Below are 24,820 nucleotides of genomic sequence, written 5' to 3' on the forward strand. Positions count from 1 at the left end.
CATGAAAGTAGCGCAGCAAGAGAACTGCCCAGTTTGGATAGAGATTGGGTGATGTGGGCTGGTGTTTTGGGCACAGTGGAGTGCCACTGCTCTTACCACATAATCCACAGCATAAGTTGGTATTTCCTCCACTGAGTTGAATCACTTGTGGTTAAAGGTTCAGTTTACAAGCAGTCGTCAGTCAGCGCTGTTCTATTCAGTGTTAAGTATTATTCTGGACTTCTTTCAATGATTTAAAGCATATCTAAACACTTGAACTTTAGTCTTGTAATGTAAGCATGTAACCTTGACTTGTAAACATAATGCAAAAATCTGCAGATGCTGGAAATCTGTAACAAAAACAGAAAATGTTGGAAACGCTTAGTAGGTCACTCAGAAAACAGGTGAGTGAAGACTCTTTTCAGAACTGGAAGAAATGACAGATGCACAGAATTTAAAAAGAAACAGAGCAAAGGGAAGGAAAGGGAAACACACACACACACACACACACACACACACACGAGGGAAGAAAAAGAATGACCCATAAAGTACTTAAGTGGGAAACGGAAGATGGTTCTATAGTGAAATGAGATTTACATGAGAAAATTGAGGCATAATGAGAGAAATAAAAATAAATAAATGACATTTTTGAGACACCGAAAATGTGTGAATAGCTGAGGCACTGGGTGGGGGTAGGGTAGGGTAAGGCAGGCTGTCTTGGGAGAACCTACGTCAGTAAATTGAGCTCTAAGTGATGATATATGTATGTGCCTATATATGTTTAAAACATCCATATATATACATATATACATAATCAATATATAATTCTCTATAAATATATACTAACTAATTCAGCTTACAGCCTGGTTAAAGTATAGAACATCAAATCTTCTATTTGGACTTTCTACAGACCATGGCATGTTTAACTCGCCTCTCGTTTATCACTAAGATTAGCAAAGACAGGAATGTTGGCGTCCTGGTTATGACTGACTAGATTAAAACATTCTTTTAAGTCCTACATTTGATTACAGGGCTGCAGAGGTCTCAGGGCTACTGTTTTTCTGTGCTGCTTGGCTTAGTAATTATTTGTTTTTGCTGCCAAATTGAACCTGTTCAGTAGCAAAGCTTTCATGGTGCTGTCCTTAATAATCTCCACAAAGAGTAAAACCATTGCTTTCAAGACTGTAACTGACTGGTGTTGGAGATTGCTGTTGATCAGAAATGAATTATTCTGAGGAAAGTTTTGGTTTGTAAAATTTAATACATTTTCATCTCTCTATTTTTAAGTTTGCCAAATAATTGCATGTGACTTTTACCTCAATCTTCCAGTAAGGTTTTGCAAATTATTTTCTAATAAGCCAAATGATGATTCGCACATGGTCACGGTTATATTTTTAGGCTTTCTCTGGTGGTCAGTATCAAGGGATCTTGCACACTGCTCACTGGACTAAACAGAAGCCTCGTTACTGTTACTAACTGGAATTGGCATTAGTCCTCTCATGATCTCTTGGACTTCAGATGGCAAGAAAATAATCCCTCTGTCAGACCATGTTTCAGGCTCCAAACAATGAAACAGATTTAAGTAAGTAGCAACAGAGCAAACATAGCTGCTTGTACAGTTTTCACAGATCTTTTTAACTCACACGCCTTACTCTAATATAAAAATAACATATGAAGCATTTTGCTAACTCTACATATAATTACACTGTAATTCTTATATGCAGGGATTTGTAATGACCTACAGAGCTCCACGAGACCACCGCAATATGAGCTGTGTTAGTCATACGAGAGCAACTGATAAGATGGGAGCCTGTTGCCTGGGAAATGCCTCTTGTACCCTTTGAAGGTGAAAAGTGGAAGGCAGGAAAACAAAAAGTTTCTACTATAGTTGAACCAAGTTTATCAAAATAACATGCTGAATTCCACATTTTCCCACAATGCAGGACCCCTGCTCATATGCTCATCACCGACATTTCACTTTAAATTTGATTGACTTCAGGACAAAGCAAACAGTCTTTGTCACACAGTTTCTATTTACTTTGCAATCAAAATATATTTGCAGAGGAATAAATCTTTGAAGTGATATTTTGCATACTAGACAGCAACTCCATGTGTAAATTAGCAGTAAACAAATTTAAAATGACTGGACAACATCTCCTAAATAGATAATAAAGTACTTTATGATCTGAACTGTGACAGAACTCCTAATTTCTATTGACATATAACAATACGTGTTTCGAAATGAACATTTAAGGCACAGGTATGCTAACACAGATGAAATATTTCTTCTGTTACTATTTATAATAGATCATAAATGTGAGTATAAAGACTTTGGGCGTGAAATTGGGCTCGTTGTTTGGGTGCTATGGGTGCCATTCGGGGACCAAAATGGCGTCCGATGTGCGCACACACATATGCCGTGAATCATGCTGGATGCCATCTTGGTGAGGTCGTTAGCAGCACCCAGCTAGCGTCAGCTGGCTCTATGTAGAGCTGGCAGATCATGACGTCAATCAGCATGCAATGCTGATTTGATGCCAGCGGTGCCATTTTGTAGCTCAATGTTCCAGCCGACGCCCTCTCTTCACTGCCACAGCTGAACCTGCGTTAAGCAGCAGGAAGGGCTCTACACCAGCACTAGTTTCTAAGGAAAGGGGTAAGCCATTTAGGACAGAGATGAGGAGGAATTTCTTTACCCAGAGAGTGGTGAACCTGTGGAATTCTCTACCTCAAAAGGCAGTAGAGGCCAATACATTAAATATATTCAAGAAGGAGTTAGATATATTTCTTAAGGCTAAAGGGATCAAGGGATATGGGGAGAAGGCAGGGACAGGGTACTGAATTTGGATGATCAGCCATGATCTCATTGAATGGCGGAGCAGGCTCGAGGGGCCGAATGGCCTACTCCTGCTCCTATCTTCTATGTTTCTATGTTTCTATTTAAAGGGACCATCAACTACTTACATGTTAGTTGCTGGTTGATTTCTTCTGGCCGCTGCTATGATTCTACAAGTGTTTAGTGCTTTCTATAGTTGTTTCAAGTTTCAAAAGTCTACAGGGTGTGGTGTGGCAGGTGCTGAAGGACTTTTTGCTGACTTCATGGCTTATGCACAAACCAGTTGCTCCCAGACATGGGTGCACTAGTAGGCCTTCCTCTTGGAATAGAGCACGACTCGGAGAATGAGCAGAGGCCACGCAGAGCAGGACAAGCTGCTAGAAGAGTGGGGGCGGGGGGGGGCGGGAAGAAGGGCTCTCAGCAAGAGACCCTATCCGCCCAGGGTGCTTAGGGAGCAATTCTCCTACCTGAACCTCAGCAAGGAACAATATATGAGACATCTGTGCTTCACTAAGGACATCCTCACTGAAATCTGCCACCTGCTGCAGCCACAACTGCAACCTCAGAGCAGGGCAAGGACCGCATTGCCATTGGCTGTGAAGGTGACCGTGGCGATCAACTTTTATGCATCTGGCTCCTTCCAGGCTGGAGCTGGAGATATTTTCAACATCTCGCAGTTTGCCGTCCACTGTTGCGTAAGGGAGGTCACTGAGGCTCTCTAGTCAAAGAGAGCTGACTACATTTCATTCTCTCTTGCCAGAGACCAGCAGGCAGAGCGAGCACGCAGCTTTGCTAGGATTGCAGGCTTTGCCTTGGTACAGGATGCCATTGACTGCTCGCACATCGCTTTGTAGGCGCCGCATGTCAGGTCTGCCATATACCAGAACCGAAAGGGATTCCACTCTATCAGCGTCCAGCTGTTGTGCGACCATACTCAGCGAATCATGCAGGTCACTACCCGGTATCCTGGCAGCAGTCATTATGCTTTCATTCTGCGGCAGACCACTGTGCCAGCCACATTTTAGCCATCAGGGCAAACCAACGGGTGGATACTGGGCGACAAGGGCTATCCGCTGACGACATGGCTGATGACTCCTGTGCGCAACCCACGCACACGTGTGCAGCATGCATACAATGAGAGCCATGCTGCCACATGTAATGTGACAGAGCAGACCATTGGCGTGCTGAAACAACGCTTCCGCTGCCTGGACTGGTCTGGAGGAGCCCTGCAGAAGTCGGCAGAGCGTGTGTCAAGATTCATGGTGGTCTGCTGCATGCTGCACAACCTCGCCATTATGATGGCATAGCTCTTGCCACCAGCTATATGGGGAGCTGCTGAGGAGCAGGAGCATGAAGCGGAAGAGGAAGGAAGCAACCTACAAAGCCCTTTTCTGCCTGGGCTGTCTATGGAAAAACTAATTTGAGTGCAATACCAGTTACCGCAACCCCATGTCAATCCCGCCTCTAATCTATCCTCTACGATATGCGCTGTGTCAGTATCTGAGCTGGTGGCTGCGAGTGTGAAATCAAGCGACAGTGCTGTGTCTTCATCATCACTCTATTCTTGGTGTTCCTCCACTGTCTGGCCAGGTTGCACCTCTTTGGTATCCGAAAGGAGAAAGGCACAAGGGTAAGGTTGTGGTGAGGGGAGGACGGGGGGAAAGTAAGAGACGCATGCTTACACCATTTGCAGCTTGTAAATCAGAAGAGAATGTGAGATGAGGGGAGAAGTGGGATGTGAGAAGGAGGATTAGGTATGAGGATACCATCATCTTCAGTGGTTTCAGCCCTGCTGCTACCCACGGCCTCAGCAATGGCTGTCCCAATAATGGCCAGTAGTGTCTCCTCCATGGGGGTTAGGACATGTAAGCATGCCTGTACCCCAATGATTAGCTCCTGCTGCCTCCGGTTGTGCACCACCTTGTCCTGCATAAGAGAGGGAAGTGTGTCAGTGTTTGGGTGATGTGGCTATCATGGTTGAATAGTTGGCAGTGTGTGCAAGCTGTGAGATGTGGGTGTGAGGCTTGCAGCAGTGCTATGTGTGTGAGAGTGAGGTGAAACATATGAGTCCTGATTAATAGAGATTGTTGGTAGGTGAGTGATGGGGGTATGGTGAATTGAGCAGTGGCTGAGGCTAGTGATGTAGTTGGTGGGATATGACATTTGAAGATGCATTCACTCACCTTGACCACTCGTGTGAGGTCATTGAACTTCTTGCGGCACTGCATCCAGGTCCTTGGGGATTGACTCCTGGCATTGACCTCCACGTCTATCTGCTCCCACTGCCTTTGACTGCGTGTCTGGAGGGCCTTCTGCCCCGCTGCAGATGCAGGACATCTCTCCATTTTCCGCCTCCTCCACCAAGACCTCCAGTGCAGCGTCTGGAAAACTTGGAGGCGCTCTGTCCCATGTTGTGCCATTCCTCACTCTTTCCTGGGACAGATTCACTTGCTGCACGACTCCCAGCACCTGCTCCAGCCACAATGCACCTCCCATTTAAGAGGTGCAGGCTAGCTTTAAGTCGTGCTAGGACGTTAAGATTTTGGGCCCCCTGCTGATGCATCTAGCCAATGAACAACGCAGTTAGGACTGGTTGCACGCAGAAATCATGATCATGAGCAGGCAGCACGAAGTTAATTATGCATCGTGATCCCTGCGGCCATTTTCGGGGCTATCAAATTTAGCCCCCTGTGTTTATGATTTTGCTACAAATAATGAATAGAGGAAATCTTTCTCCACTGTGAATAAAGGTGCTATATTAAAGGAACAGTCCCCGCCACTAACAGCTGGTGTTAACATGATTTACCCGCTGTACACGGTGGATGATAAAACCAAAAAGATAAGTAACCCACATATTTTTAAAAAACTTGAACTCTCATTTGGCAACTAATTGTTAGCAGTTGCATCCAGAATCTCACCACTGAGGTAATCACACTTTAACGAGGTGTGAACAGCTGACTGAAACTGCTTGAAGCCCCGACTTTGGCTGAAATCTACAGAGCCTTTTAAATTGCTAAATACAGGGTAAGTACTTATTGAACTGCCCTAAATAGCCGGCATGTTTAATACGTTATAAGTGGCACCTTTGTAATTGACTTCTATAGTATTGGTAAATGGTTGGTGCCATTTAGAAACATAGAAAACATAGAAAAATAGGAGCAGGGGTAGGCCATTCGGCCCTTCGAGCCTGCTCCGCCATTCAATATGATCATGGCTGATCCTCTATCTCAATACCATATTCTTGCTCTCTCCCCATACCCCTTGATGCCTTTTGTGTCAAGAAATCTATCTATCTTCTTCTTAAATATATTCAGTGACTTGGCCTCCACAGCCTTCTGTGGTAGAGAATTCCACAGGTTCACCACCCTCTGAGTGAAGAAATTTCTCCTCATCTCAGTCCTAAATGTCCTTCCCCGTATCCTGAGACTGTGACCCCTCGTTCTAGACCCCCCAGCCAGGGGAAACATCCTCCCTGCATCCAGCCTGTCTAGCCCTGTCAGAATTTTATATGTTTCAATGAGATCCCCTCTCATTCTTCTAAACTCTAGTGAATACAGGCTTAGTCGACCCAATCTCTCCTCATACGACAGTCCTGCCATCCCAGGAATCAGTCTGGTGAACCTTCGCTGCACTCCCTCTATGGCAAGTATATCCTTTCTTAGGTAAGGAGACCAAAACTGCACACAGTACTCCAGGTGTGGTCTCACCAAGGCCCTGTATAACTGTAGTAAGACATCCTTGCTCCTGTATTCAAATCCACTTGCAATGAAGGCCAAAATACCATTTGCCTTCCTAACTGCTTGCTGCACCTGCATGTTTGTTTCAGTGACTGGTGCACAAGGACACCCAGGTCCTTTTGTACGTCAGCATTTCCCAATCTATCACCATTTAAATAATACTCTACCTTTCTGTTTTTCCTACCGAAGTGGATAACTTTACATTTATCCACTTTATACTGCATCTGCCATGTATTTGCCCACTCACTCAACTTGTCTAAATCGCCTTGAAGCCTCTTTGCATCCTCCTCACAACTCACAATCCCACCTAGTTTTGTGTCATCAGCAAACTTGGAAATATTACATTTGGTTCCCTCATCCAAATCATTGATATATTGATATATAGTCAGAAATTCCGTTCGCAGGCCTCCCGCGGGCGGAGGGCTGCGATCTGGAAAAATCTGCGCCAAGACCGGAGGGCTCCCGGGAAGCGCAGAGTTCCGCTGCTGGGCCTCTCCAAACTGCCGGTGTGCAGGGCCCATGTATCCCAGAGGCGCAGGCGGTTCGCAGCGTCCCTGAGATCACGTGGACCACGGGGAGCCAATCAGAGAAGGGAATCTCCATTCATACATTTGACAGGAAGACCTGTCAAATATATGAATAGAGATCACCCCCAAAACAGAGTAAAACTTTAAATAATTTTTTTTTTAAATCACATTTTTAAAATGACTTTAAATTACATAAATTAAGTATTTTAAACAAATTTTATTTTTTTTAAAGAAAAATTAAAGTTTTTAATGGGGCTAAAAATAAACTTACCTTTCTTTAAAGTATTTTAAAATGATAAATCAGTGGAATTTTTACTTTTTTCAACTCTTATCCTGGTAAAAGCAGGCCGTCTGCTTTTACCAGACGCAAGAATTGTAAGTGTTTTCTGCGGGTGGAGGGTCTCCAAAAAACGGAACTCTCCACCTGCAGAGGCTCTGCTCCAGGGCAGCCGGAGGATCTGTCAAGAGCTTTCTTGACAGATCAGAAATGCCGGTTTCCAGCACACGCGCAGTGCATGCCTAAAACTGGCATTTCCGTTGGCCCTACGGGTGAGTACACACCCGTAGGGATTGGAATTTCTGCCTCAGTGTGAATAGCTGGGGCCCAAGCACTGATCCCTGCGGTACCCCACTAGTCACTGCCTGCCACCCCGAAAAAGACCCATTTATTCCTACTCTCTGTTTCCTGTCTGTTAACCAATTTTCAATCCATGCCAGTAGATTACCCCAATCCCTTCAGGGGACTGCTGATGTTACTGATGTTAGGCTAACCGGTCTATAGTTCCCTGTTTTCTCTCCCTCCTTTTTTAAATAGTGGGGTTACATTTGCCACCATCCAATCTGCAGGAATTGTTCCATAATCTATAGAATTTTGGAAGATGGCAACCAATGCATCCACTATTTCCATGGCTACCCCTTTTAGTACTCTAGGATGCAGATTATCAGGCCCTGGGGATTTATCAGCTTTCAGTCCCATTAATTTCTCCAGCACTATTTTTTTACAAATACTAATTTCCTTTAATTTATCCTTCTCACTAGACTCTTGGTTCCCTAGCATTTCTGGGAAGTTATTTGTGTCCTCTTCCATGAAGATAGAACCAAAGTATTTGTTTAATTGCTCTGCCATTTCCCTGTTCCCCATTATAGTGAAAGTGTGTTACACTTCATATGTCACACTGAAGCATGTCAAAAGTATAAAGATAGGTGGTCATTTCTTGCTGGGTTTTGGTGCTGAAGCTGTAAGCACCTGCCAATCTCTAAGCTTCCTTCATCACCGGCAATTAACCTCTAATTGATTAATTTGACTCTACGGCCTTAAAGGGACAAGCCAGACTAAAACTGCCATCTTTGCAGCAGAATATCCCATACATTACATGGTATAATGGTCATGTCATCATAAAATAGTACATCATTCAACTAAACATGAGGAATATAATGGAAGATCTGTTGTTTATATAAGAATTTTCTTCTGCATTATTAATATTTTAATTTTTCAGTTTAAATTTTTTAATGTTTCTGATGAATTTTGATTTATCAAGATGAAGGTTGTCACCGTTAGCAATAAAATGCCTTTCCATTTGGATACCATGGGCTGGATTTTCATTGAGGAGTCGGGTAGGAGGCGGGACTACAACTTTCATTGAGTTCTAGCCAACCCAGCGGTCTCAGCAGGCCAATTAAAGGCCACCCGGTGACCAGGTGATGTCACAGATTGACATTTCATCTGTCAAGACCTTTTGACAGGTGAAATATCAGCATTTGACAGCTGTTTGAAGCTGTCAAACACTGACAATCTGTATTCTAAGTTAATTCCTTCCTCTCAGGATGATTTAGAGATCTCCCCGGAACAGAAAGCTGAATGCTGCAGATTTTGACAGCTCGCAGCCATTCTGCTTTCTGTGCCGGTGAGATGAGGGACTCCCAAGACCTGAAGGAAGGAAGGCTGTAAAGGTAAGTAAAACTTCTTTAAACACTTTACACACACCAAACACACTTACCTTTGCACTCATGCACCCATCACTCACCTGAACACCAGACCTCTCGACCCCTCCAAGCCCTTCATCCCGACGGTCCGCTTCCTCTAACTTGGCGTAGTTTGGAGCCGTCGGGAATCCCACACTTCAACATTAAAAATAGGGATTGGGCTCAAAACTGCCTGTTAACTACCTGTTAACAGGCAGTTAATTGGCACTAATCCCCTTCCCGCCTCAGGGAGGCGGGTGCCAGTGCAAGGCGGGTACCCGCCTCCTTTGAAACTGGCATGGAGGCGGGTTGGGGGTGGGATGGGTTCGTGCCCCCCCGATTTCAGGATTTTAACCCCCCACACGCCCCCAATCCCGCCTCCACAGCCCAATGAAAATCCTGCCCCCAGTGTCAGAACCAAGTGCTCCATACTAGAAATAACATGACTAGCAGCAGGTTAAGGCTGCCTCTGCTCTGCCCAATAATATACCTTCAGCCCAACCACAAACATGTTCACCAACCACCCTTATGGTCTCTGAATGACGTTTTATGTTGTTTACACTCACAGATTAAAATATATGAACTTACAAGCAACTGGGCTGGAATGCCCCAGATTCATCTCGCATAGGCGAACCCCCAACCTCTCCCCCCCCCCCGACATGCAGGCCATAAATGAGATTTTAAACTCCGTTTAGGATTTACACTGGAATCCAAATTAAAGAGATGAAAGTTCAGTGGTGCTAACCCTCTGCATCACACAGTTCTGTTTTTCAATGTTTGAATTCTTGTTTAAGTGCGTTTTGCAGCTCATTTTAAAACTTTTCTGCATCATGGTTGGGTGTGTCTGAATGTGGTTCACAGATTACCAGGGAATGGGTTACTGTAGTGCACCGATTAGCAGTCATGTAACTAAATAAGATTATTATATCTGTGCTTCCATGGGGTTGCATCACCCACAAGATCAAAATTCATGGTAGCAACAGAAAACCATTCCAATGAGTAACCTTTGGCTCTTTTAATACTGTGCTGATAATGTTTTTATATACAATAAATATGATTTCTATCCATAGTGTACAATACCTATATAGAACAGTAGGTAGTTAGGAGTGAACAGTAGTCATGGATCTTAAAATAAGGCTCCAGCTGATGCAATTTAAACTGCCAAGTTTAGTTACCTCTTTTAACTCACTCAATTTGTTCTGTTTTGTTGTTTGCTGTTTTTGATGAGTACAAATAAACAGAAATGAGTTATTGCAAACTGAAAGCAAGTGTTCTGAGTGTCGGTGATGGGCTCACAAAAGGATATTAAAACCCTTAGTGAGTTGAGTACACCATCATGTTAATGATAGAAGGGGTTTAAGTAGTATTTTTCTCTACTTGCACGGTTATTTATTAAATAAACCCTGAAGGAGTTAATTATCCAATAATTTATACTTTAGGGAAAAAGGGATCATTTTGTTGTGTTAAAAAACCCCAGACAACAATACTAATCCTTATCCTACTAATTAAATAAGAATTGTGTTTACCTGGTTCATTGACATATCCTAAGTCAAAGTCTTCTGTAATTGTAAATTTGTTATGCTGGCAGTCCCTCGGTTTCCTTTCGTGTTCTTGTAATAGAATCATAGAATCGTTACAGCACAGTAGGCGGCCATTCGGCCCGTTGAGCCTGTGCCAGCTCTCTGCAAGAGCACTTCAGCTAGTCCCACTCCCCTGCCCTTTCTCCGTAGCTTTGCAAATTTTTTCCCTTCAGGTACTTATCCAACTCCCTTTTGAAAGCCACAATTGAATTTTTTTTTATTTGTTCATGGGATGTGGCTGTTGCTGGCAAGGCCAACATTTATTGCGCATCCCTAATTGCCCTTGAGAAGGTGCTTCCACCACCCTTTCAGGCTGTGCATTCCAGATCCTAACCACTCGCTGTATAAAAAAGTTTTTCCTCATGTCGCCTTTGGATCTTCTGCCAATCAACTTGAATCTGTGTCCTCTGGTTCTCGACCCTTCCACCAATGGGAACAGTTTCTCTCTATCTAGATCCCTCATGATTTTGAACACCTCTATCAAATCTCCTCTCAATCTTCTCTGCTCTAAGGAGAACAGCCCCAGCCTCTCCAGTCTATCCATGTAACTGAAGTCCCTCATCCCTGGAACCATTCTTGTAAATCTTTTCTGCACCCTCTCTAAGGCCTTCACATTCTTCCTAAAATGCGCTGCCCAGAATTGGATACAATACTCCAGTTGTGGCTGAACCAGTGTTTAATACATGTTCATCATAACTTCCTTGCTTTTGTACTCTATACCTTTATTTATAAAGCCCAGGATCCTGTATGCTTTTTTAACCACTTTCTCAACTGTCCTGCCACCTTCAACAATTTGTGCACATATATCCCTCGGTCTCTCTGTTCCTGCACCCCCTTTAGAATTGTACCCTTTAGTTTATATTGCCTCTTCTCGTTCTTCCTATCAAAATGTACCATTTTGCATCATTGTGTGTTAAACTGCATCTGCCACGTGTCTGCCCATTCCACCAGCCTGTCTATGTCCTCTTGAAGTCTATTCCTATCCTCCTCACTGTTCACTATACTTCCAAGTTTCTTGTCAGCTGCAAATTTTGAAATAGTGCCCTTTACACCCAAGTCAAAATCATTAATATATATCAAGAAAAGCAGTGGTCCTAGTACCGACCCCCTGGGGAACATCACTGTATACCTTCCTCCAGTCTGAAAAACAACCGTTCACCAGTACTTTCTGTTTCCTGTTCAACAACATAGTTGAACAAAATTAGTCAACAGTGCCAACTTGTGATGAAATATTTCCATTCATCACTGCCTGTGACTGAGATCGGTTTCAGTGTCATTTCCCTTCCCCCAGACCTCATTGTATTGTGTACTGGAATGTGCTGTATTGTATACTGGAATGTGCTGGAATGTGCTGTGTGTAGGGCTCCGCCCATACCTGGCCCCGTTTGTAAGCTAGCTTCAGTCTAGCCCCAGTCTCCAGAAGGACGACATCTCTCTCGCTTACGTGTTTCGTTCTAAGTTAATAAAAGCCTTGTTTTGTTCTGCTACCTTCGAGTCTCGGAATTATTGAGGCACATCAATTTTATTAACTTATTTTCAACACTATGGATCAACTCCTGAAACCCGAACGTTTGGATTTGGATCAACATGCTCCGGACGCATCAGCACGCTTCGGACACTGGTTTGAGTGTATGGAATTCTTCCTGGACAATTCCGCAGCTGTCAAAGACGCTACGGACGCTGCAAGGATGAGACTCGGAATTCTGCGGAATTGGGTAAGCCACCGGGTTTACCCCCTCATCCAAGACGCCGAGACGTACCTGGCCGCCTGCGACATCTTAAAGGCGCATTACCAGCAGCCTACGAATGAGGTGTATGCTAGGCACCTGCTCGCCACCCGCGCACAGCGACCTGGGGAATCGGTGGAGGAGTTCCTAAGCACCCTGAAAATGCTTGGCAAAGACTGCAAGTGCCGAGATGTAAAAGCCGCAGTGTACACTGACGAGCTTGTTCGCGATGCCTTCATCACAGGCCTCAGCTCCACTTACATCCAGCAAAGACTGCTGGAAAAAACGGGGTTGGACCTGAAACAGGCTGCGGACACCGCGTGATCCCTGGATGTGGCCCAGAGAAACTTGGACGCCTACTCTTCAGCCCGCGCCGTCCACGCCGCCACGTGTGCACCGAGGGCGCCGCCATCTTGGAAGGCATCTTCCCCGCCCGACACCGGCTGGGCCCCGCTCTCCCCCCAGAAGCCCTACGACAGCCGCGACGCGTCAGGGACCCAACTGCTACTTCTGCGGGCAGCCAAAGCACACCAGAAACCTGTGCCCGGCGAAAGGCACCACCTGCTTTAAGTGCGGTAAGAAGGGGCACTTCGGGAAGGTGTGCAGAGGGAACCCCGCCGGAAAACCAACCACCGGAAAACCCGCCACCGCCGCGTGTGCGCCGTGGGAGTGGCCATCTTGGACGCCATCTTGCCCGACCTCGTGGGGTCCGCCATCTTGTGAGCAGACAGCGTGGACGCCATCTTGTATCGATCAGGGCCCTACAGTGGCATCGGTCACAGTGGACCAGACCAGGCCGCACCCGCTATCCAGATCAATGGTGGACATCGAGGTAAACGGGTGCCGGGTTAAATGCTTAATTGACAGTGGAAGCACGGAGAGCTTTATCCACCCAGAACTGGCACAACAACTCTCCCTAAAGGTGGTCCCTACTCAGGGTACCATCTCTATGGCTGACAAAACCCAGACATCGACCATTCTGGGTTACTGCACGGTACAATTGTGCGTTAACGGAACTGTATATGATAATTTTAAAGTATTAATCATGAAGAACCTATGTGCGAGCGTGATCTTGGGCCTGGATTTCCAGTGCAACCACCAAAGCATCACGCTCAAGTACGGTGGGTCCCAGCCGCCCCTCACAGTGTGCGGTCTGGCTACCCTGAAGGTAAAGCCGCCTTCGCTATTCGCGAACCTTACCCCTAACTGCCGGCCAATAGCAACCAAAAGCAGGAGGTACAGCTGGGAGGACAGGCGGTTTATCGCGACCGAGGTAGACAGGCTCCTGAAAGAGCGCATTATTGAACGCAGCAATAGCCCGTGGCGCGCCCAAGTGGTGGTGGTAAGGGGTAGCGAGAAGAAACGGATGGTGATCGACTATAGTCAAACGATCAACAGGTACACCCTACTAGACGCCTACCCGCTACCCCGCATATCAGAAATGGTGAACCAAATCGCCCAATACCGGGTGTTCTCCACCATCGACCTCAAGTCAGCGTACCACCAGCTCCCTATCAGACCAGAGGACCGCCCGTACACCGCCTTCGAGGCGAACGGACGCCTCTACCAATTCCTCAGAGTCCCCTTTGGGGTGACGAATGGGGTCTCGGTCTTCCAGAGGGAGATGGACCGCATGGTCGATGACCACCACTTGCAGGCAACCTTCCCCTACCTCGACAACGTCACCATCTGCGGTCACAACCAGCAGGATCACGACTCGAACCTCGAGAGGTTCCTGAAAACCGCACAAAAACTCAACCTCACCTACAACGAGGACAAGTGCGTTTACAACACCACGCGCCTCTGCATACTCGGCAGCGTGGTGGAGAATGGGGAAATCGGACCAGACCCCGACCGATTGCGCCCCCTACGGGAGCTGCCCCTGCCCAACACTCCCAAAGCCCTGAAAAGGTGCCTGGGGTTATTTTCTTATTATTCCCAATGGGTCCCCAACTACTCCGACAAAGCCCGCCCCCTCTTGAAAGCATCCTCTTTCCCGCTCTCTGCTGAGGCCCACGCCGCCTTCAAAAGCATTAAGCAGGATATTGAGCGGGCCACGCTACAGGCAGTGGACGAGAACACTCCATTTCAAGTGGAAAGTGATGCGTCTGACTTCGCCTTGGCGGCCACCCTCAACCAGGCGGGGCGGCCCGTAGCTTTCTTCTCGAGGACCCTCCAAGGGCCCGAGATCAGACACTCCTCCGTGGAAAAGGAGGCCCAAGCCATCGTGGAGGCAGTGCGCCACTGGCGCCACTACCTAGCCGGCAAACGCTTCACCCTACTTACCGACCAGCGGTCGGTAGCGTTTATGTTCAATAATAAACAGAGGGGGAAGATTAAAAATGATAAGATTCTTAGGTGGCGGATCGAGCTCTCCACCTTCGTGTACGACATCATTTACCGGCCAGGGGCCCTTAACGAATCCCCTGACGCCCTCTCACGAGGGATGTGTGCCAGCGCCACCGGGGATCAGCTACAGACCCTCCACAACGACCTCTGCCACCCAGGCGTCACACGGCTGTTCCACTTCATAAAGTCCCGTAACTTACCCTGCTCGATTGAGGAAGTTCGGTCCCTGACCAGGAACTGCCGCACTTGCGCTGAGTGCAAGCCTCGGTTCTACCGCCCAGATAGAGCCCACTTAATCAAAGCTACACGGCCCTTTGAGCGGCTCAGCTTAGATTTCAAGGGCCCCCTCCCGTCCGTCGACCGCAATGTTTACTTCCTGAACATTGTGGACGAATACTCCCGGTTCCCATTCGCCTTCCCCTGCCCAGACATGACCAGCGCCACGGTCATTAAATGCCTCAACAGCCTGTTCTGCCTGTTCGGTATGCCGAGCTACATCCATACGGATAGGGGGGCGTCCTTCATGAGTGAAGAGCTACGCCAGTACATGCTGTCCAGGGGGATCGCCACGAGCCGTACCACCAGCTACAACCCCCGGGGTAACGGCCAAGTGGAGCGAGAGAACGGGACAGTATGGAAAGCAGTCACTCTAGCTCTAAGGACCAAGGGCCTCCCTATCTCCCGCTGGCAGGAAGTCCTCTCGGATGTGCTCCATTCGATACGGTCGCTATTGTGTACGGCCACTAATACCACGCCTCATGAACGAATGTTTGTCTTTCCCCGGAAATCCACCTCAGGCGTATCCATGCCGTCATGGCTCTCCACCCCAGGTCCGGTACTCGTGCGAAGGCATGTGAGGGGCCACAAGACGGACCCTCTCGTGGAGCCAGTACACCTACTCCACGCCAACCCCCAATACGCATATGTCCGGCACGCCGACGGAAGGGAGGACACCGTGTCCATAAAAGACGTCGCCCCAGCCGGCATCGACAACAACCACGGCAATAGCGGCAACGACGATCACAGCAACTCTTACCCACCCACTACTCTTTCATCACCCCCGGAAGAACACCGACCAACGGCACCCCCACCAACTACCCCTTCAACAACCCTGGCGGCACCCCCGGCAGAGACCCAGGAGGCTACCGGGGACACCCAGCCGACACCCGCGGCACCGCAACAGCCACGTCGGTCGCAGAGGACTATCAAACCCCCGAACAGACTAAATCTATAGAAGGGGTGAATGTGATGAAATATTTCCATTCATCACTGCCTGTGACTGAGATCGGTTTCAGTGTCATTTCCCTTCCCCCAGACCTCATTGTATTGTGTACTGGAATGTGCTGTATTGTATACTGGAATGTGCTGGAATGTGCTGTGTGTAGGGCTCCGCCCATACCTGGCCCCGTTTGTAAGCTAGCTTCAGTCTAGCCCCAGTCTCCAGAAGGACGACATCTCTCTCGCTTACGTGTTTCGTTCTAAGTTAATAAAAGCCTTGTTTTGTTCTGCTACCTTCGAGTCTTGGAATTTTTGAGGCACATCACAACTTTTGTGTGATTACTTTTAAAATTGAGAGAATGTAACTATTTTTGGGGTGACGATTTGTGCTCACCCATGCCTTTGTTACCTCTAGACTTGACTATTCCAATGCACTTCTAGCCAGCCTCCCATGTTCTACCCTCCGTAAACTTGAGGTCATCCATAACTCTGCTGCACATGTCCTAATTCGCACCAAGTCCTGTTCACCCATCACCCCTGTGCTCACTGACCTGCATTGGCTCCTGGTTAGGCAATGCCTCGATTTTAAAGTTCTCATTCTTGTTTTCAAATGCCTCCATGGCTTCGCCCCTCCCTCTCTCTGTAATCTCCTCCAGCCCTACAACCCTCTGAGATACGTGCACTCCTTCAATTCTGGTCTGTTGAGCATCCCTGATTATAATCACTCAACCATTGCCGGCCATGCTTTCAGCTGCCAAGGCCCTAAGCTCAGAAATGCTCTGCCTAAACTTCGCCGCCTCTCTACCTCTCTTTTCTCCTTTAAGACGCTCGTTAAAACCTACCTCATCTGCCCTAATATCTCCTTATGTAGCACGGTGTCAAATTTTGCTTGCTACCACTCCTGTGAAGTGCCTTGGGCCATTTTACTACGTTAAAGATGCTATATAAATACGAGTCGTTGTTGTTCTTGCTCATCGAGGCACTGGGGAAGGAAGGGAAGAATTTCCAGTTTCAGGCATCCAGCGTCACTAGCAAGCATTCGCAGGTCAGGCACAGTACAGCTAGTTTGAAGAGTCAAGAAAAAGTAATGTGATTTAATGGAGCCAAAATCTAAGCATCACCACGGGATATTAATATTTAATGCATTTGATTGAAGTGTTAACCCAGTTATTTTAAGTGATAATTTCTGAGATACATTTTCTGAACTAGACTTTATGTACTGAGAAACTAATTGAGCTAAAATAGAACTTGCTAATTTGGTAAATTTGTTGGATAATTTCATCCCATGATAATCCTGCTAAACTGGTATTAACAATTCCCTTGATTTAATGCCAAGGATTTGACTGTACAGGGAGTTTGTGACATTGTCACTTTTAGTTCTTGACCTGGGTTTAAATCCAACTTAGAATGATGCAAAAGAAGTTCCCTTTCTCTGGGGATTCTATACATAATTCTTAATTAGTCTTAGTCTCCTGGTGGGCGAGGACCCACATAATTAAACTGTCCATAATCCAGCAGTAGTAATTAGCACTAAATTAGCAAACTTGCTTAGAGTGCTATAAGGATAGCAGATGTGGAAAATGCTTACATTCAACCAGGTGTAGTGGGAGGTGCTTTTGAGGTTGGAATTAAAGCATGTTGTTGGGACCGTGGAAAGGGATGTTTCCTCTACATCTGACTCTTGGGAGTACTTGAAGCTATCCAAAACGGTAGATATATTCCATTTCCTAGCATAACTTTCCTTATCTTGCGATAAATGTTAGTTTGCCACTTGACTTGACCTTACCTATTGTCAGTACATACCAATTGCCCTTTCCCCACATTTATAACACAGGATGGAACTAGAAAAATAGAATACATTATTAATGTAAACCCAGTATCACATACTGTGTGAAGGTTTCCTCTGTGCGTGAGATGTGGGTGTAGATTGTTGTCTTCACATCCTATGAGGTAGTTTGACTGGGCAGATCGCTTGGATTTTATAGAACCCACCTGATTTTCTAATGAACACCAGGCAGGTTCTATAAAGGATGTGTGACCTGCCCTGCCAGATTACTGCCCAGGTTGTGAAGATGAAAATCTAGCCCATAGCAAAATCGTAAATGTGTTCTTTAGAAACATTTTTACAATTTTGTTAGATTTAGCACACAGAGAAAATGTCACAAAAACATTTTGGATCTGATTATTAAAGCAGACCAGCATAATCCACTTCCAACTTTTCTTTCAAGTTACATGGTTATCAAGTATAAATCGTACCAAATTCTGCAACATAGAGGGGGAAATTTTAACTAGTGTGGGTTGTGGGCAGGGGCGTGATGACATCAATCCCACTCCCCCATGACATCAATTTGAAGCCTGGGCTAGCTTAAGTCCCAGGCCAGATCTTTTACATTATACTCCCTCTTCGGGCAGGCAGCTGGCCGGCTGCTGGCAGGCGAAGATTGGGCGGCCTGGAGATACCCGCAGGTAAGTTGTGGGGTGGGGATTTCGGGATGAACTAACAGGAGCTTCTCTCTACATAACTAAATATGCCTGGAGGAATTGATTTGTACTACTATGATGTTGTGTGGAATTGCTTGTTTGAGAACCCTGAATTAAACTTGCAATGTTTGCTTTCAGAAGTAACTCGGAGAGGAGGAAGGAGAAATCGAGGGATGCAGCAAGATGCAGAAGGAGCAAAGAGACGGAGGTGTTTTATGAGCTGGCTCACCAGCTGCCACTGCCACATAATGTCAGTACACACCTAGACAAAGCATCTATCATGCGCCTGACAATTAGTTTCTTACGTACCCGCAAGCTTTTGACTTCAGGTAAGATTGATGAGAAAAAAAAGTCTTGAATTAACACAAGGTACAATTAAGGTAATAGAAAGTAAATATGTACACTTATAATGGTCACATAGGTCACTATAACAGAAATTCAGGTTAAAAGTAAACTCCTTTCTCTATATCAAAACCAAAATACTGCGGACGCTGGAAATCTGAAATAAAAACAGAAAATACTGGAAATGCACAGCCGGTCAGGCCGTACCTGTGGAGAGAGAAACAGGCCTAGAAATTCAGTAGGCTTAGCGCCCCATTTGGGGCGCTGGAGGGCCTAGCGCCGGAGTTATGGCCAGTTGGCAAATTCAGTGGGGCCCTTCCGTCGGCGTTACACCGGTTGCGCTGCGCCGGCACCGATGACGTCATCGGTGTGCGCAGCGTCCCAGTTGCCGTGGTGACGGGCCCCAGCGCCGAAATTGAGTTGCGGCCGCCTCGCCCGTGGCAGCCGCAACTAAGACTTTGGCAACCGAGTCTTGCAGGAGTTAGCGCCGGCGCATTAAGGTCGCGTGGTGGCCGGCCGCTTTCCCGCCGGCCGCCTGCCCGTACCTCCCTCCCCGGACTCCTCCACCCCCCCCCGCGGAACAGATGCGTCTGGCCTGCAAGCCCGGCACTTGTCCGAGGTGCCGGGCTCATTTTTCTGAACATTTGAACGGCCAGCGGGCGGGTGCAGGCAGCTCCTCCTTAACTGAAGGAGGAGGCCTGCACTTCCCCAGCCTGCCGCACCGCATCGGGTGCCGCAGCGCCGGAATTGCGCCGCAATGCGGCACTCAGCGCCCATTTCGAGGCGCTGACACCCTCTAGTAGCGCCGGCAGCCGTTTGGGCGCGGCGCTACTGAATTTTTGGCGCGCGCAGGGGGACTTAGCGCCGGCGCTAAATTTCCGGCGCTAAAGCCCTGGCGAACCCACAACCGAATTTCTAGGCCACAGAGTTTTCAGGTCGATGACCTTTCATCACAACTCCTTTCTATATCTATTAGTGCAAGAGGTTCTCGCACTTGTCCATTGTTAACTTCAACGGAAGAGCTGCAGAAATCCCAGAAACACATTGTAAGCACCACTTACACTGTTTGTCAGAGATTCCACAGCTGTTCCGCTGAACTTGCATAAGATTGTAAATCCACCCCTTTACAATTACATTTAAAACTATGCTTATTTTTATGTATTACCTATACACACACATATTTTATTTGTACCAGTTATTGATACAAAAGTCTATAAATTTGTGACTAAAGCACCAATAACTTCCCAATTAATGTACTTTTTAAATTATGTTCTTGATTGTATTTGTAGATGGAGTCATATTACTTAATAATTTTATTTAAATATTTCTTTGTCACTCATATATAACTTTTATTATATGATTGTACAGTAAAGATTCAACACCCACTATGTTAGATTGAACTTAAAATTTAATGTGGCCAGGGTCCCTTTAAGGATCCCGGCTTAAAACGCATCACGAGTGACGTCACCAGACCCGCTCCATCTAATTGGGCCGGGTAATGTGCTAGGTGGGCTTAATAGGCCCCATTAAGGTAAGTTCATTCTGTACAGCTTGATGGTGCCAGCAGCGGGGTCGGGACCTGCCATGGACACCGGCTGCACTGGACCTGCCAATGTAAGGAAAATTCCAGCCTTGGTCTCTGTCATTCTAAATGGGGCACTAAGTAATGTAATGATGGCATGCAGGTGATTCGCCCTCTAATTCCTCCTCCCTCCCCGCAGGCCTCTGCTTAGCACCTTCACACTGGGGTGTGGCTATGGTGAATAAGTAAGTGTGCAGGAGGATTAGGGTTGCAAACCCAAGTCCCAGCACTGTCGTGCAGCATTTCAGTGCTCCAACCTACTGCAACCTAACAGTCAATTTGAACTTTTTAAAGAAAAATATTTAAATGTTTTATGACCTATGCTTATAGGTAAATCAGAGAGTTGTAACTTAACTAATACTGCCAGAACTGTAATTAAAAAGTATCAGCAATTCCCCTGTTGGTTCAGTTTTCATACCAGTACAAATGCCACATTATATTTCCCTCCAGAGCCTAGAAATCTAATAAAGATAATGAAAAAAGGTTTAACCCCAGTACTTGTTCCAGCTTGTAGCTTTGATTTTAAACAGCTCACAATAGACGTATCTCCGTGGGTATTGAATTCCTTTATGACACCAAATTAGTAGATAGCAAAATATTTTTTTCTGTGGCCAGTCACTGTATATTATTTATATCCTTCTGAAAATTAAATATCTTGAATGAAAAAGTCTGTATGGTAATATCAGTAACACACATCCGTTGCCAAAATTTTGCTTGCAATCCCATGTGTATATTTAGAATCAATCCATCACATTTCTGTCTCACGTTTTTTTTTTGTTAGTAATGTAGTTGAAAATGTTGTAACATTTTATTCCCCACCCCCCAATTTTCTCTCCAATCTCGAAGGTCGTATTTCTTGGGCATGATTCCTTGAGCACAGGCTGCCCTGTAGTACCTTGCCTCAGGGCGAGTTCCTCATCTATGAGCCTAGATACTGTTCAGAAAGCTATTTACCCATGGAGGACATTACAGCCAGACTTGATCAAATCCTTAGCTAACATCTATAGATCTGCATTTTCCAGCAATCAGGAGTGGGAACCCTGCCCATTTTTCTCCTCCCTAGTTCAGGGCTTCTGGGGAGAATTGCAATGCTCCAACTGTTGCTCAGCCAATCCAGCACAGACTGGGAATCAAATCTGGCAACCTCTGGGTATACATGGCTCAGTAACCCCCCTCCAGGGCATCTATTCACTAATACCCTTACCATCTCTGAGATCACTTCCTTGTCTTCATTACTATCTGCATGTTTTTCCAAACCCAATACCTTCGCTCGCTACCCCTGGAAAAAACTTCCCCTTAGCCCTCTCATCAACACACTCGCCAACTCTCTCTCAATTGAACCTAAACCTGTCACGACATTCATGCTGCTGTTGGTCCATTCAACAGTACCCTTGGTTCGAACTTTGATGCCCTCATTTCTACCAAGTCATAAATGGTCTCCAACACCCACCATCTATACTGGTACAGTTCCCACCTTTGCACTCAAGTATCAGGGGTGAAGTTTCAAGTGCACCTGACCTTTCACTAGCCTGGTCATTCACTGACAGATCTTGCATGACCATCTCAAACAAAACCATGTCTCCCTCTCCATGGGTAAATCTGCATCCTCCTGTCCTCTCCAGGCTCAACTCCATGAGACTCCTGCTTCCTCAATTCCTCCCCATTACACAGTGCCCTTCAGTGAAGTTATCTGTAGGGTTGCTGTAAGTTTCTATATGTATGCTGACGACACTTAGCTCTACTACACCATCACCTCTCTTGGCCCCACAATGACTTTTGTGTTGTCAGATTGCTTGCCTAACATTAAGTCATGTAGGAGGCAGAATTTCCTCCAACCGAACATTTTTTTTGGTTCCCATCAAAAACTCCAAACTCCTACCCCCCTCTCTGCTTGATGCAGTGGGTACATAATCTTGGTGTCCTCAGGATTTAGCTTCAAACCTCATCTCCTATCTATTGCCAAAACTACTTACTTCCACCTCATTACCTGCCCCCACCCCATCTTACTCCGACTGCTGCCGAAACCCTTAACAGCTTTTTCTTTACCAATAGACTGAAAATCTCCAATGCCCCCCTCGCCAGCCTCCACAAACTCCAACTGGTCCAAAGCTCCACTACCCACATCCCGTCCTGCACTGTCCCGCTTGCCCATCATCTTTGTCCTTCCTGACCACCATTGAGCAGAGAGTATTTTCAGATGAACCTGTTATATTGAGATATCCCATGCTGTGAAATCAGGGCCTATGCTTTTAAAATGTATTTTTTGTGGCAGCCCGATAGGGCACTGAGGTGGTCTGATAATGTTTTGCATTAAGAATCAGTAAGGTACAAGTTTAGGCTAGGTATATCTCACATAGTGGGTTCCTAATTTTAGTTGGGGTGTTTTGGGGTGGTGACATATCAATCAGTAGGAAAGAGGGAAATATCAAAGAAATACTCAAATTACATTGCTTCTTTGCCGTTCCTTAGTCTCTGACTGAATCCAGTATATACAGAAACCTGGGGTTAGATTGCTTGCTTGCCCTCTCAGTTTAGACACTATGGCCGGAATCTTACCAGCGCTGCGAGTGCGAGTTTGGGTCTGCTGTCAAAATGGCAGTGATTGACAGCGGGGCGGAAGTCCACTCTGAACCCGCCTCCTTGTTAATTTCTCAAATGCCAACTCTGCTTTTTAAGCAACATTTTACCAGGTCCTAACGATTTTCCCATGTTTTTTACGAGGTTCCTGGCGCTCGGGGATCACGTCAGGTAAGTGTGTCGGGTTCTCAATGACTCTCCATTGCTGTGAATAGTTGACAGCTACAAAAGTGGTATAAAAGCTACCATTTCACAGCTATTCAATTTCCAATCTTAGAAGCTGGAACCTTCAGGATTTCAAATGCACTTTTCAGCTTTATGGAGGTTTGAAGTGTTTGGAGCAAACTCTCTATCCAGTGTCACCTCCTTGGAGCAACCTCTCTCACCATTGACAGATCACTTATGTCATCTCAACTTCAGCTGCCATCTATTCCATCAGCATCGGTGCCCTTGAAAAAATCTCACCTTGGTCCTCAGAATCCCACCACGATCAGCCCCAACATCAGCATCACCAGGCACACCAGCAGCACCAACAACAACACCAATCTTCTCCGCAATCACCTGATGCTGCACAGGACACAGGGCATCAGCACTCGAGCACATTGCTGCCCGGGAGGACAGGGATGGCCTCACCATGGCCAGATTTACTTCACTTGATGCTGTACACTCTGGCTGACACATGATGCGCCAGGTTGGCACCACCCCACCAGCACCATAAAGCATCCCTACAATGCCCAAGCCATTCCTTTCAAAATCATCACTATTGGGGGTTACTGTTCTGTCTCACCATTCACTGCAACTCACTAAGCCACTTCCAAAGGTGCACACAGATCTGTCCAAGAACGCAAAGTGTTGAAAATAAAGATTTCAATGTTTGACAACACATTAACAGAAACTTTACATGAACATTGGCGATAACACCCAACTGCCTACCCTTGTGTGTTGTTAGTTGGTATGATTGGACAATGATGAGGGTGAGTGTGAGGGGTGGCTAGTGAGATGGGGAAGTGATAATGTAGATAGAGAGGGATGGGTGGAGGTGCAAGGTAAGTTGGTGTGAGTAAGGATGTGCAGGAGTAGGGTAGGGAAGGTAGAGTGATAGGGATGTGATGAGTGGCACAGCAGGATGAAGCTGAGTGTGGCTTTGCAGTAACGTTTTGTGATCTACTGGGATCATTGAAAAGTTTGCACCATTGCAGCCTGGTCCTCCTGACGACATCCCTGCTTGTGCCCTCCTGTGCAATGTGCAACCAGGCTGCGTTAATTCCAGGGGAGGTCTCTTCCGCCCATTGGAAGGGAAGAGAACCTCCCTGCGTGCTGTGCATATGGAGGGAGTCATTGGAGAGCCTGGGTGCAGCCGTGCACCTTTATGCAGTGCTTGTCAGTGTTTGCAGCACCTCAATGCTGTAGAACACTGACAGAACAACTGTCAAAATGAATGTGGACATGGCCCCTTTAAGGATATCAGCTGATGATGTGTCATCAGATGACGTCATCAGATCTGCTTCCTTTTAATTGGCTGGGTACCTCGTAGGGTGGGCTTAACAAGCACCATCATCGTAAAATCATGTCGGAGGCCCGGATTGACACAGCTGTGGGGTCAGGACTCGCCAAGGACGTCGCCGGCCCTGGACTCGCTGGGGTTGGTAAAATCCAGCCCTATATGGGGCTTCTTCACAGAAATCACAGAATCACAGAAACCCCACAGTGCAGATAGAGGCCATTTCGGCCCATCGAGCCTGCACCGACACATATCCCACCCGATCCCCGTAACCCCTACACCAACACATATCCCACCCTATCCCTGTAACCCCACGTATTTAATCCCTCTAACACTAAGGGTCAATTTATCATAGCCAATCAACCTAACCCGCACATCTTTGGACTGTGGGAGGAAACCGGAGCACCCGGAGAAAACCCACG

The 24,820-nt window shown here is 46.5% G+C and overlaps 1 protein-coding gene across 2 annotated transcripts in view; it reads left to right on the forward strand.

The window, feature by feature from the left end:
• The window catches only part of epas1b (endothelial PAS domain protein 1b), a 213,959-nt gene that overhangs the window by 67,472 nt on the left and 121,667 nt on the right, over positions 1–24,820 (forward strand). For both annotated transcript variants that reach the window (XM_085980527.1, XM_085980526.1), the window contains exon 2: positions 18,535–18,725. In XM_085980527.1, coding sequence (XP_085836653.1) covers positions 18,535–18,725 — 191 coding nt within the window. The remainder of the gene's footprint in view (positions 1–18,534; positions 18,726–24,820) is intronic.

Source organism: Somniosus microcephalus, chromosome 3 (assembly GCF_052327205.1).
Source record: "Somniosus microcephalus isolate GS21.2 chromosome 3, FLI_Smic_1.0, whole genome shotgun sequence".
In the NCBI taxonomy this organism is placed as follows: domain Eukaryota; kingdom Metazoa; phylum Chordata; class Chondrichthyes; order Squaliformes; family Somniosidae; genus Somniosus; species Somniosus microcephalus.